Source organism: Musa acuminata, chromosome BXJ2-11 (genome assembly GCF_036884655.1).
Source record: "Musa acuminata AAA Group cultivar baxijiao chromosome BXJ2-11, Cavendish_Baxijiao_AAA, whole genome shotgun sequence".
Classification (NCBI taxonomy): domain Eukaryota; kingdom Viridiplantae; phylum Streptophyta; class Magnoliopsida; order Zingiberales; family Musaceae; genus Musa; species Musa acuminata.
This window is the reverse complement of record NC_088348.1, coordinates 26,887,970-26,902,477: the sequence shown is the minus strand read 5'-3', so window position 1 is coordinate 26,902,477 and position 14,508 is coordinate 26,887,970. Positions and strand designations below refer to the sequence as shown.

The window sequence follows — 14,508 nt, the reverse complement described above, 5'->3', positions numbered from 1 at the left end:
CATCTCTTTGCTGGTGACTCTAGTATGATTATTGGATTATGTTTTATCATGAACATGGAACCTACTGCTGTAAACTGGTATTTTGTTATACTAGATTTTTGTCATTTTCAATTTATTATTTGTTATGCATTTTTCTCATACTAGATTCCTTCTCTATGGTTCTGATATGGGACTTCTATAGCCTTTTACCATGTTGCTGTCACTGTGTTAGTAGTCCTATTCCTCATTATGCTGAGAGTTAATGTGTCCATAACATCAGTTAAGTTATAGGGCCTTAAGCATACAAAAAATTGAACAATTAAGTTGCTGTAGTGCTACTTTTTACAGTAGCATCTTGGTCTATTGACTTTTATCTCATTACAACACTTAATGCTTACAACCCTAGTTATCAGTGGTAGGTCAGTCACACATCACATGCACTATAAATATAGGGTCAAAATAAGCTGTTGGCACAATCACATTCATGAAAGTGGTAGCCAAATTTTAATTCACATTGTTTTGACTTTTGAGGAATAAATATAAGTCTATAGCATTTAACTTTTATGACGTATCTAAATGAAAGAAAAAAACAGCATAAGGATGTATATATTATAAAGCAAAATAAACTTACAGTTAACAGGTATTTATGGTAATGACTAGATTTTATATTTAGACATTCACAATGTTCTGTGGGTACATCTTGCTTGTTGGTTCACATTATTGTGTGTTCATGTCTCTTTTATGCTGTTTTTGTAATTGTGGATAAACTTGGAATGGAACATCTATATTGTTATGTTGTGATATTAGATCGACATTGACAATGTTTGTACTAACAATAACAGGATGAGCTTGTACCAATGGTGCAGTCACAAAATCTTAGTCTTTCTTTTTCATCAGAAAGTTCTATTCAAGAAGAACTAAAAAGGGAAAGTACAGCTGATGTGATAACTATAATTGTAAGTGTACCATTGTAAACAGTTTCCGTCTTTCTTGCTCAAAAGTCTCTATGTATACTAGAAAGATCCACGAAGTACTGAAAAAGTCCATTATGCTGTATCTTTCATGAATTGAGTACAGGTGAGCTACCTTGTAATGTTTGCTTACATATCCATCATGCTGGGAGATAGAGGTCATTTGTCCACCTTTTTCGTTTCTTCTAAGGTATCATCATTCTTTATTCTTTCTTTCTTAAATCTTCCTTGTTGCTCTCATGTGTTTTAAGTTATTTATGTAAGTTATTTGGTTGCATGAAGATTTACTTTTTGTTTCTAAAAATGGCTTTCTATATGTTAATATTCAAAATTTCAAATATTGAGATTTAGTTTTGCACTTTTGTTCTTTTCTAATTTTTAATAAAATAATTAAATTATAAAAATTATGATGACAATGCAATGCTGATCCTTAGACCTGCTCCTTATTGAACAATATTTGAAGTTGAGGCTGCAAACTGAGTAACCAAATTTCGAATGTATTGGTCAATACAGATTGATATTTATTAGTCAGACCAAGGGTACTGGAGTATATAGGGTGGTATTTGTCAGATTGATATATTTATTAGTCCGACCAAGGATACTGGAGTATATACAGATTGATATTTTTTTATTATTTTATTTTTGGTGATATTGGGTGGTACCATACCAGTCCAATCGGTTACTGAAACACCAAGATTTAAATTCTGTTGCAAACAATTCTTCTTTTTGCGAATTCTATATGTAATGATTACACTACATAATTTTTTGAGTTTTGTCTTAGGTTTAATAATAACTTTGTACCTCCTCTGTGCTTCTTCTGATGTCACAGCTGTAGTAGTTCGTTTCTCTCATGTCTATTTCTGCAAGCATACTTTTCATTAGGTTTCTAACTAATATGGAATTGCTCTTCAGTAGTTTTGAGTTTTGACTTTTGATAACATCTAAATTTGACCGTCCGACTTATCTGGCCTGCATATAACCTGTGATCTTGGGTTTTCCTTATAATTTTGATTAGTCATAGCTCGGACTTATCAATAGAGTCCTGCTTGCTATTTTAGTCTCTTTTGGTGCTTGAATTGACTCATCTGTGTTATTGTCTTGCTTGTGATATGCCTTCAACGGTTTGCTTAGTCTTATTTTCACGCCGATAATGATCTTGGTTTATTCTTTGACCAAATTTATGGAGAAAAGTGTACAGTTTTATCACATTAATGATAGGATCATAGTTTTTTTTCAATTCAAACATAATCAAGAGTCTTGTGAGAGAGATAACAAGAGTGGGAAAATTGAGGAGAGCAGTCAAAATGTTATTAATCACCACATCTTGCTTGGCCTGACACCTATTTGCACAAGTCATAAACTCTAAAAGTCAGTCCTTGATCATATTAAAACTGTTAACCAATCAAACCAACTCTGTACTTTTCGTTTTGTAACAAAAACCCAACACATTAAAGTACCTTTTAACCTGGTAATTTGGTCAAATGTGTTCATTTTGTGCTAACATTGCCTATTTATTTCTTCTATTTCGCCTTAGATATTTATTTCATATGACTGCGCTCAAATAACTCTTTAATCTCAAGTGATAGTAATGCATATACATGTTCATGGAATACAAGTAAAACTCTGATACTATATTGTGATTAAATGCTAGGTTTTATGTGTGTGCCATCAATTTTTCTTTGCATCAAGCCTAATTTATGTTGATGTGCTTGTTTAGCATGAATGCTTTATTGATGCACAAGGATATGCTGGCCTTAATCAACACTGCTTGTGCTTCAACATTTTGGAGCAACACACAGCCATTCATGTACTGTGAGCAGTGACTTATGCCTATGGGAAGGAACTTGCCTTTTGTGATGTGACAGCCTGGCATTTGTAATTTATGGCCTTTAAGTTTTAGATACTTGTACATTTACATAAAATTTATAGTTTTCAGGCAGTGCACATAACTTTTGGGTGCTATGGGAGGTTGGCATCTATGTTTTCATTTATTCACACTTCATAGTAGCTTAAAAGTCTAGTCAATTTAAGTTACTTTATCATTTTGGTTTTTATCTTCTGTGACACCCATTGAATATGTTTCCAGCTGCTTCTTGGCCTATCTGGAGTAGTTTTGGTTATGCTCTCAGTTCTTGGGTCAGTCGGGTTCTATAGTGCCATTGGTATCAAGTCTACCCTCATCATAATGGAAGTGATTCCTTTTCTTGTTTTGGCTGTAAGTTCTTTCCTTTTAGAATTTCATTATCACTTCTGTTTCATAGTACTAGCTTAACACTTTATAATAAAAAAGGTGCAAATTCAACTTTAAAGATACGTGTATTTTGTTGATCTAAGTTTCAGTATATTTTACAAATTCTCTAGTAATCCTAGTTCCATGAGGAATCTTCTTTACAGGCTAGTAGCCATACTCTTTATTTTGAACTAAAATGAATTTCCCTAATTGCCAAGTTCTCTTTAAAGTTTTTGTTGCATGTGTAATTCAACCTTTTGTTCCGAAGCTTCGCAGAACTTAATTTTTTTGTGGCTGCACTAAGGGAAGGGCCTTTTTCATGTAAACTTATCAAATTCACTTGTTTGGCATATCCTTTGGCCCTAATGGGCAATTCTTAGCATCAATAAAGATTTAGGGCTCTTGATTGAGAGAAAGAAAATGGTATGTGCCTAGTATATATATTTCCCAGAATAATTTATGAATGTGATACCTATATTACATAAGGTAAATTTACTTTGGCAAATCTCATGCAAGTTTACACTCAGTATACTTGGGAGCCATTTCGTGTCAACATGAAATATCAAAGCAGGCCGGATAAAGGCCCAAAATTCAAGAAAACCCTATTTTAGGGTTTATTCTTAATTTATTCATATATGAATTATGTTTAAATAAGAATAAGGAGCATTTAAGCATAAATGAATAGAAATTCTCGGTTATTAGGATAAAAAATTGAATTTTATCTTAATTGGACCTAAACATAAGAGAATGACCTTAATTGGGCCTAATTATCTCTAAACATAAGAGAATGGATATAATTAGGCCTAAACATAAGAGAATGGTCTTAATCATGCTTAATTATCCTAAATAAGCCTCTCATTATAGGAAATGATAAATAAACATAGAAAGAAGTCAAATACCTTCAATTGGAGAGCAATTTGATCGATCTCAAATTCTAATCCCACTTTTATCTAAATCATGAGGTTGATTTTTACTAATATCTGATTAGGTATATTGAGTGTGAGAAAAAGTGAGAATGATATTGAGTGAGAGTGAGAGTGGAGAGGAAGAGGGAGAATCGGCAAAACCTCAACGCTTTTCGATCCGGCGCCACCCTCCCTCAATGATACCGATCCAGGAGGTAACGAAGAGACGACGGCTCGACTTCTTCGCCGCATCCTTCGCCGAAGGCTAGAGACGTCTACGGCCTTTGACGTCTTCGTCGAATGTTGCAGATGAGGAGAAGATTACGTTCTTCTCCTCGTCGCATTGCGCCGAAGGCTGGAGACGTCTGCGGCCTTCAACGTCTTCGTCGAACATCGCAGATGAGGAGAAGACCGCATTCTTCTCCTTGTTACGTTGCATCGTGCCGAAGGCCGGAGACGTCTGCGACCTTTGACGTCTTCATCGAACGCCATAGATGAGGAGAAGACCGTGTTCTTCTCCTTGTCGCGTCGCGCCGAAGGCCGGAGACGTTGCGGTGTTCGACGTCTTCACCGAACACCGACGAGGAGAAATCGTGTTCTTCTCCTCGTTTGACTTGACGAGGAGAAGAAAAGGAGGCAACGTCGCCGAGGTAGCATACGCCTCTTGTATGTATATATATACATATATATGTATATATATACATATATATGTATATATATATACATACATATATACATACATATATATATATATACATATATATATACATACATATATATATATATATATATATATACATACATATATATATATATATATATATATATACATACATATATATATATATATATATATATATATATATATATATATAAAGCTGTACACCCTAGTGTACTACTCGGTACTCCCGTACCATACCGTATCGAGCAAAGCTCGAAATGTCGGTACGATATGAAATTAAAAACCTTGGTTTGTACCATATCAAATGGTACCACAATCCATGCTTAAGAGCATGGATTTTGATTTTGCTCGAAGTGATACAAAACGATTGATTTTAGGCATGCTTCCCATCCTCTTCTCCTCTACTCTTTCTCCTCTCCCTTTGTTTTCGCCTCTTCCTTCCTTTTCCTTCATCTTGTTTTTTCTTCTTCCTCCACTACCTCTTCTCATCCTTCCTCTTCCTTCATTCTCTTCCTCCTTTATCCTCTTCCTCCACTACATCCTCTTCTTCCTTTCTCTTCCTTCTTTCTCCTGTTCCTTCATCACCATCTGATTATCCCTCTTCTCCTTATTCACCTTCCTCTTTAAGTCTTCTGTCACATACAAACTTCTAAACAGGATGTTTGATGCACTGCTTATGTATGTCCGTGTCTTTTGGTATGTTCATGCTTTGCACAGCATGTAGAGGGATGGTCGAAGGCTTAATAGTCCCATTTTTGTTGGGTTGGTGGCCGCTTTAGGCTTGTAAATAAAGGTTGTGTCATGTGGACACTTGTGAGAGATTTTCGATCTGTAATGGATCATTTGGACCCTTTGTTGTGCAACTGTTCAGAGCTTGTAAAGTCTGTTTGTAATTTGCATTGTCTATGAAGTGTTCTCGGAAATGTTTGCTTGTGGGTCCCGAGTGAGGCGTTTTCTCTAACCCGTTTTCTTTTTTATGGGTCCTAAGGGACCATGGGAGGCTTCGGGGAGGCTAACCTTTGCGGATGGACACGCAAGGGTGTCGCACGACTTAGGCAAAACCAGCTAAGTCCGTGACAAATGGTGTTAGAGCGAGACAAGCACTCATAGAAACACTTAGCATACAAACATGGGGGACCTAAGGGGGCTGCATTGAGGGCAGTCAGCACACGCGCTACCGTTTGGGGGAAAACGGGCATAGAGATGTAGGGAAAAGGAGTCGCTCGGAGGAGCAGGCATCTGAGATTGGCATTCAGAGGAATGCCAACCCTTCGCGGAAGAGGCACCACGAGAATAGGCAAGCTTGGAAGAATGTGGAGCGCACAAAAGTTGGGGTGGCCGAGTTTGAACTACGGCTCAATGTTGACAACTATACTTGATGGTGCTCAAGGCAAGCGAGACGCTTGGTAAAGGATGAGACCATGCAAGGTGGAATGAGTTGCTCAGCGACCGAAAGAGTTGTGCAAAGCTCACAGAGGTGAGGAGAATTACTAACTCGAAGAATTCGGTACTCATGCATAGGCTTGTATGCGGACGATGGAATGTTCGCGGCCATCCCAAGGCGACCGAAACTCGACGCCATGGAGCATTAAAACTTTCTCTTTGGCATGTGAAGGATACGTCCGTAAGAGGCTGAAGTGTGCAGCAAGTTCAGCATGTTGCTAGGCCTTAAGTAGTGCATCGGGGTTTGTATTGACGTGAGGTCACAACCTAGCAAGTGCGTTTGCAGGAGGTAGAACAATGCACAGTTTGTTCAGCAAATTGGAGTAATCCAAGGGGATGGTGGTCTCCGAAACTTTCAGAGAGAAAGAAGCGTAGAGAGATGTTGCTCCAACGGGATAGTTATCCAGGAGGGATAGATCCCGGTTCTCCAGAAGGAGAATCATGTGCAATAGATCGCACATGTTGAGGAAGAGTACCTCAAAAACAACAACTCTACGAAGCTCAATGGACCGAGCAAGCGGTGAGGAGTCGTCGCATGATCTCGTTTGAGATAATACATTGGTCGATGCATTGCGAGATCAAGTGGGGGAGCAACCCAAAACAACACAAATGAAGGCACACTTGGAGTCGATATAAAGATCGGACTCAAGGGAGGGCTAATCCGTGGAATGGTGGAAGCAGCATGGCGGATCAAAGGTTCGACTACTCAAAAACAGCAGCGGAGAGCAGCTGGGAGCCAGGAGGCGCATTGCAGTTGGAGCAGAAGATTGAAGACTTAGCAAAGGTAAGGAGTTGCAGTGTCGGCAAAGGCTTTGACGAGGACGTCGAAGGAATAAGTGGGGGAGAATGTCACGGACAAACTTCTAAACAGGATATTTGATGTAATGCTTATGTATGTCCATGTCTTTTGGTATGTTCATGCTTTGCACAGCATGTAAAGGGATGACCGAAGGCTTAATAGTCTCATTTTAGTTGGGTTGGTGGCCACTTTAGGCTTGTAAATAAAGGTTGTGTCATGTGGACACTTGTGAGAGATTTTCGGTCTGTAATGGACTATTTTGACCCTTTGTTGTGCAACTGTTTAGAGTTTGTAAAGTCTGTTTGTAATTTGCATTGTCTATGAAGTGTTCTCGGAAATGTTTGCTTGTGGGTCCCGAGTGAGGCGTTTTCTCTAACCCGTTTTCTCTTTTGTGGGTCCTAAGGGATCATGGGAGGCTTCGGGGAGACTGACCTTTGCGGACGGATAGGCAAGGATGCCGCATGACTTAGGCAAAACCAACTAAGTCCGTGACACTTCGGTATATATCGATGTACCATTTATCGGTACACTGGTACCAATCTATATGGACCGGCTCAGCCGTAGATCAATATGCTTGGTATGAGATGACAAACCTTGCGTGAGTGATATATTTGGTAGTAGGACTCGATGATTTTGATCCTTTCTCTTAGCAGATTTACGTCTCACCAAGGATTCGAGAAGATTATTGCAGGAAGACGATATTCCAAAAGGGAAAACAATCTATTTCGTTATTATTAAGTACCTAAACACGGAACTATTGAAAGTACTTCATAAGCAATAAAGTTCGGACTTCTCATGCATAAACTTTGACATCTTTGAGGCTGCAGGTTGCATCTGTAGTTGCCTCGAGCTGTCTCCTTTTCTTTCCTCAACCGCCTACATCTCTTCTTGAGGCTCTTGGTAGATGTAGCTTCTATTGGAGTTGCCGCAGCTGCTAGAGTTGAGGAAGAAGAGGCTGCGGATGGATGAAGAAATTGATCTCTCCTTAGAGGTAGCTGGAGGCTGGTTGTTGATCTCTCCTTAGGGCTTGCTGAAGGTTGGCTTCTTGATGTCTTCCTTGCTGATGAAGTTGTTGTTGCAGGCTTTTGATGCTTCATTGAGTCTAACGCACCCCTGGCTTTATAGATTTGGAGGAGAGGACTCCAAGCTGAGTGAGTGAGGACTCCTAGCTAGGTTGGATTTTCAGTAAGAGTCCAACTTGACTTCCAATTATGAGGCCAACTCTCCCTCCAATCCAAGTCAAACTCGGATTGAGCTAGATGGGTTCAATTTGACCCTTAAATTTGGATTTGAGTTTAAGCATGGTTCGACCAAATTGGAACTGAATCAGAGTTTGACTCGAACTCTGGTTGAGTTGAACTGAAGTACAACTCGAACTGGGGTTGAGTTAAATTGGAGTATGGCTTAAGCCTTGAACTGGGTTTGATCATTCCTGATTAGTGAGACTTAATATCTTCTCCACATTAGAGCATTATTGTTTTTCACTAGGTATGCAAGATTCTGATTCCACCTACCCCCTTGATTATTCTAAATCTAATCATTACATTTTTCTTATGTGCATATAGGACATAAATCTTTAATACTTTATGCTTGAAAACTTTCTAATCCGAAATATGGTGAATGTACTTTTCCTTTTACCTAAATAAGAACTTGAGTCAGGAGAAAACAATTGGTAGGCTTTATCAGTTCCAAATCATTGAAATGGTGATATATCTTTTGCTTGAAATCCACAATAAATTTCTCTTTTGATGAATGGAGGTTGATGTGATAAACGATTCAAAGTGCTCTATTGAGTAAGCATGAAATTGATCCACTTTCCGGTGAAATCCTTTATATGGCGACTAACTCTATAGGATGATTTAAATATCGACAAATATTTTCTTTCATTCAACACTGTATGTGTTCTTTCTCTGTTCACAACCTTTCTCTGTCCACATTCAGCTGGTGAGAATTCATATTTCATGAATATGGAACCTGTTGAATTTAACATAGTATGAGCATATTCACCTTTACAATGATAGACCCCAAATTTCTCTTTTTTAAGTTACAAAAAACCTCCAACTGTCACACTTGATTATGCTTGTGAGAAATCCTTCCTAATTCACATCTTTGTTGAGAAAATTTCTTTTGTAGTTCCTTATATAAGGACTCAGAAAATACCAGATCCCCATCTACATAAGGCTTGTAGTGGAGGGCCATTATAAGGTTTGTACCATGATACCATCTCATATTATCTATTCGAGGACCAAAACATAGTTTCCTTAGAAGGTACTGTTGAATCCATGGAAGATGGTCACCACTAGATTCACTTCTTGAAATTAAATATTTTTCCTTTTTGTTGTCTTTTATATACTGAGTTCCTCAAAATTTCATTTCTTCAAACAGTTAATGCTGTTAAAATGGGGTTCCTGGTCAAAAGTTGGAGTCCAAATAATTAACATGCATATATACATTTTTTCTATTTTCATAGCATTTTCCCCTTATTTTATGGTTTTAATACTAACATTCTGTGAGCTAGCAAAACATTCAATGTTATTTCAGTTTTGCCATTTTCAGTATTTGCTTTTTTGAACTATTATTAGTTACTGCTTGTCATCTGTGATATGTACCAGGTTGGAGTGGATAACATGTGTATCCTTGTCCATGCTGTCAAACGCCAACCGTGTGAGTTGCTTTTAGAAGAACGGATAAGTAATGCACTTGTGGAAGTTGGGCCATCCATCACCCTTGCTAGTTTGTCTGAAGTTTTGGCCTTTGCTGTTGGTAGTTTTATACCAATGCCAGCATGCCGTGTTTTCTCCATGTTTGCTGGTCTGATTGTCATACCTCCTTTTCTTTCCTGAGAAGTTTAATGCGAGTCTAAATTAATTATGACTTTTCTTGTGCAGCACTGGCAGTGTTATTGGATTTCTTTTTGCAAGTAACAGCTTTTGTCTCGCTGATAATCTTTGACTTCTTAAGAGCTGAAGATGACAGAGTAGATTGTGTTCCATGTATTAAACTTCAATCAAGCAAGATCTCTGATGAAGGTGTGTAATAATAAGTGGTGACTGTCTCAATCTTTTGTCATTAACAAGCATCTCTTGCTAACTTTTTCATACTCCACATGAAATATTGTAAATTTACACATGTTTAGGTACTGTCAAAGAAGATCCTGGGTTGCTTGCACGTTATATGAAGGTATAGTCTTGTACTTCCTTTTTATTTGACAATTGTATCAGTGGACATGTGTTTAGATTTAATTTTAATTTCCTTTCTTTTATTCCTTTAGGTTTGTCAACATCAAATTTTTTTTCTCTTTTTGACACCAAACGTTAAACCAATCTTGACTTAGACTATGGGAAAGCATGCTGCTTATTTCTTGCTCCCAATATATGGCGACATGATTTTCTGCTTTTTTGTGGTTACTTCTTCTACCTCCAAGCAAGTGTGAACAATCCTTTAGATGAAAACTGAATTTGTGGAAGCAAAAAGCATTTTGCACACTGATAATGAGATTCTTTCCAATTTTAAAAGTTCATTCAGAAATCCCTTTAACAAGGAACTACTCCTTACTCGAATTCCTAGTAAGGATAAAGGATTTAAATTCTTTCTGATTTTTAAGATGTTCTGAAAAAACTGGATAAAAGATTTAAACTCTTTCTGATTTTTAAAAGTTTGTCTGAAAAACCCTACAAACAGAGAATTACTCCTTACTCAAATTCCCAGTCAAGAATAATGATTTGTTCTTCTTTTGTTTTTTTACTTTTATTTTCCGAATTATTTACTACTTTTTCTCTTCAAAGTTCTTTCCTTTTTTTCCTTTTCCAACTTTGATGAGAAAACACTTTCTTTGTGCAACTCAAACCTAATGTATTTACCCAGTGCACTAGGCTCCTTTCAACGTGGGATTTGGGGAGGGTCAATATATGCAGCCATGCTAATATAGAGAGGTTGTTTTGGTGACTCAAATCTCAGACTCATTGATTGCAATGGAGTAACCATACCCTAGTCAATGTACTTATCTTTGAATGTATAGATACATATATAAATCCATTAATATGATCATGATCATGCTGACCTTTCATGTAGTGGTTTAGGATATCACTCTTTCATGGAGTCTGCGGGGATTTGACTTTTGCAGCTTCAAATATGAAATTCATCAAATAGTAACTGTGAATCATATCACTTTCTTTTGCAACATACGTTGAGAAACACATACCTAAGTTTCAATTTTACAAAATATGACAGCAAGAAAAAATCAATTGACAGAATTAGTTCAGTTCCATATCTTTGTCTCTTTTTGTGTCTTAGATTGCAACAAGTCACCCTCGGATTAGTTGATATTTTCACAAATTTTATGAATAAATCCCTTATTTTTATATTTGTTATTCCTTAGTTTAATTTTGAATCTATTCCTTGGAATAAAATAAATCTTTGAAATTTTATAACTTTGAATTATATTGCATGTAAGGACTGCATAAAAATCATCCTATCATTCCAATCTTTTGTAAATTCTATAAAGTACATGACCCCTTGTTGAATCTCAATAAAAAAAATTATTTCAACTTTTACTCTATCCTAAAGTAGTATTCAAGGATGTTTCGCTCGGACCAGTACGAAATGGATGGTATGTACTAGTTCGGGCCGAGCATGAACTAGTATGCGAATTGCCCCCATTTTGGGTGGTCTGCTGTGACCCACCAAAACATGTCTGCGCCAACCCGGTTAATCAAAACGTTAGGAATGTGAGTGCCTTTAGCCTCTTGCTGCCACTCATTGTTCGCCACTCGCTTTAGCCTCTTGTTAGCCAGTAGCAGTTTGTTGGCTATGACAACCAACTGTAGTGATGATTCCTTGTCCAGATGGGTTTCATTGAACAATATGCCTATAATTTGTCATGATGAATCTACAATAGGATGACTGAGTATCTAGAAAATTTGTTCAAATCTGATTCACCAATTTCTTTGTTGTTAAAATCACTTTTCTATCACATTTTTATTAAATATATTTCATTTATGTATGCTTTTGTTACATTACCAGTCAGTTTATGATTTGAATGTGTGCTGCACCTTTAAAAGATTAAGAAATTTTATATAAATAATGTTGGGCTTGTACATTTCTATTTCCAGTTTGAATTCGTTTGGTCTTTGGTTAGTATTTCCTGATTTTAGTAACCATTTCCTTGGATTTCCATTGATATATTGCAGGAAGTTCATGCACCTCTTCTTAGCCTTTGGGGAGTTAAAATTATTGTAATAGCTGTCTTTGTTGGATTTGCTTTTGCAAGCATTGTGAGTTACTCTATAACAGTATAGGCTGTGTATAATTTTTTGATTTAGTTACTTGGTAGTTGTTGAAGAACTGCATCACTAGAGCTATAGTCTCTTATTGGATGATACATTTTTTGATTGAATGTTTCCAATAAAATTAGACATTATGCATGTTGTAAATTGTGCCGAGGAATTAAAAGACTGTTTAAAGGTTGAGGTTTATGGTTTGTACGATACTGGCCAATGTTTGCAGTTGCCTTTTTTTTCATGTGGTGTACTACTAGTACTTATTGCTCATTATATGTTCTACTGTGCATCAAAACACCTCTTGGATTTATAGATTGGCACATGATTTAGCCCCTTTATGGGGTCATTATGGAAAAAACCAAACATCTTATTGACAGTAAGCTGTGTTCTTTTTTGGATATCTTACATGAGCTTACGATACTGAAGTTCTTACTTCTATTGCTTTATTTATTGTTTAAATTGTTTTGAAACTTCATATTTGTATTTTTCAGTGTCAGAATTCCTATTATGCTGCTGAGTTTTTTTCAGCAAATAATTATGTACGAGTTTCTTTCTGTTTTTGCTTCCTTATCCCAAGGCAGTTACAGCAACTCCCAACTGTTGCACAGAAGCCTTGAAAGGACACCATTTTCCATGATTAGCTCTAAATTCTGGACGACTACGGTGCCTTTTTTTGGATTTCTTTTTGTGGATGCCTACGGCACTGCCTTGAATTGTTGTCTAGCTTGATATGATACTATCCAGATGTGCCTTGAAACTTCACAGACGTATGGCACTTAGGTAATTATAGGACACAGTTTGAGATTAATCTTTGATAGTCCAAAATGATACACATTGTTGATCTTTAACTATTGAGCCTAACAGCTGATATCATGAACTTTTTAATGTCTTTAGTTTTTGAAGCAAAAGTGGTCTATCTTTTTTTCTTCTTTTTAGTTTGCTTGTTCCATACAAGGATCTTTGGATTCATAAAACCTAGTATTGATAATGCTCCACTTAAAACTTAGGATATTTGCTCACATGCTGCATTTTCAATGTCGTCTTGCAGATAGACTGGCATGTGTTGTCAGCATGGTTCAGCATGTCATTGTGTCGATGTTGGCATGCTGGTGGGGTGAAGTTAAAAATAAAAGAGAGAATGTAAGCAAGAGAGAGAGAGAGAGAGAGAGAGAGAGAGAGAGACCCAAAAAGGACATACCTCATAAGCCTTTGGATGCTTGTCAGACCATGGGAAGGAGTGTGCCTGAGCTGAGGATAAAATAGGTGAACTGATGAAATGAGAGTGAAGAACTGATTGGTGTGCTGCACTGTAGAAATATCCTAATCTAAGATCAGAGATGGGTGCTGGTTGCTTATTCTGACTTAAAAGAAATTTTAGTTCAGTTGAGTCAGATCAAGTCACAAATTGGTCCAAGCTACCATTGTGTCAAGAAACAATTAGAAAGGGATTAGATACTCTCAGAGGTGTTAGGTGAAGAGTTGTTTTCAGTCATCGGCTGATGCATATTGAGTGTTGGGTGGAGCGGTGCAAGTTTCCATGTATAGTGATATTTAGACTTTAGTTGATTCATTTCAGTTGTTGGTAACAGCAACAGGATAATTTGTTTGTTGTTATGGCTTAGTCTTGTTACAAAATAGGAGAGTGATATTACAGGTGAGACAGTGAGACAGGTGACATGGTTCCTTGTATGCCAGTCTTTTTTTCCTGCACAGTAAGCCCTCGTGTATACTCTTTCAAACAACTCCTTAAGATTAGGACCAATTTTTCTATTATATATTTTGGTGATAAATCATGTACAAGATTTCTGGTAAGCCTTTCTCTGACTGCTGTTCTTTGACTGTTCATAAGTTTCCTTAAAGGAGTTGTTTGGTGCAGGCTTTCTTCCTATCATAAAGTAAACAATCTCTGGTTAACAGAAACCTCTCACTAGCATGTTGGAGTTAGATTTTAACTTGCTTGGAAGAGTGTCGGACCTCTGCATGTCTGCTTCAAGATAATTTAATTTGTTTTCTCCTTTTGTACATTGTTGTTATTAATGAACTGGTGCTGTTTATAAAACATATGAAATTTGTCACAATAATAAGACTCCAGTAACTAACCTAATGCAAACATAATTAATTTGTGTATATGCTGACTTTTTTCCAATGTCTTTTTTTGTTTGCTGTCGTGTTTTTTGTTTTATTGTTGGACATTGCTATATTTCTCTTTTGTCATCAAGT

General features: G+C 37.0%; 1 protein-coding gene across 2 annotated transcripts in view; it reads left to right on the top strand.

The window, feature by feature from the left end:
* Nucleotides 1–14,508, top strand: part of LOC135626525 (uncharacterized) — a 64,078-nt gene that overhangs the window by 35,058 nt on the left and 14,512 nt on the right. For both annotated transcript variants that reach the window (XM_065131903.1, XM_065131904.1), the window contains exons 17-23: nucleotides 822–935; nucleotides 1,057–1,140; nucleotides 3,037–3,165; nucleotides 9,622–9,820; nucleotides 9,898–10,038; nucleotides 10,146–10,189; nucleotides 12,199–12,282. In XM_065131903.1, coding sequence (XP_064987975.1) covers nucleotides 822–935; nucleotides 1,057–1,140; nucleotides 3,037–3,165; nucleotides 9,622–9,820; nucleotides 9,898–10,038; nucleotides 10,146–10,189; nucleotides 12,199–12,282 — 795 coding nt within the window. The remainder of the gene's footprint in view (nucleotides 1–821; nucleotides 936–1,056; nucleotides 1,141–3,036; nucleotides 3,166–9,621; nucleotides 9,821–9,897; nucleotides 10,039–10,145; nucleotides 10,190–12,198; nucleotides 12,283–14,508) is intronic.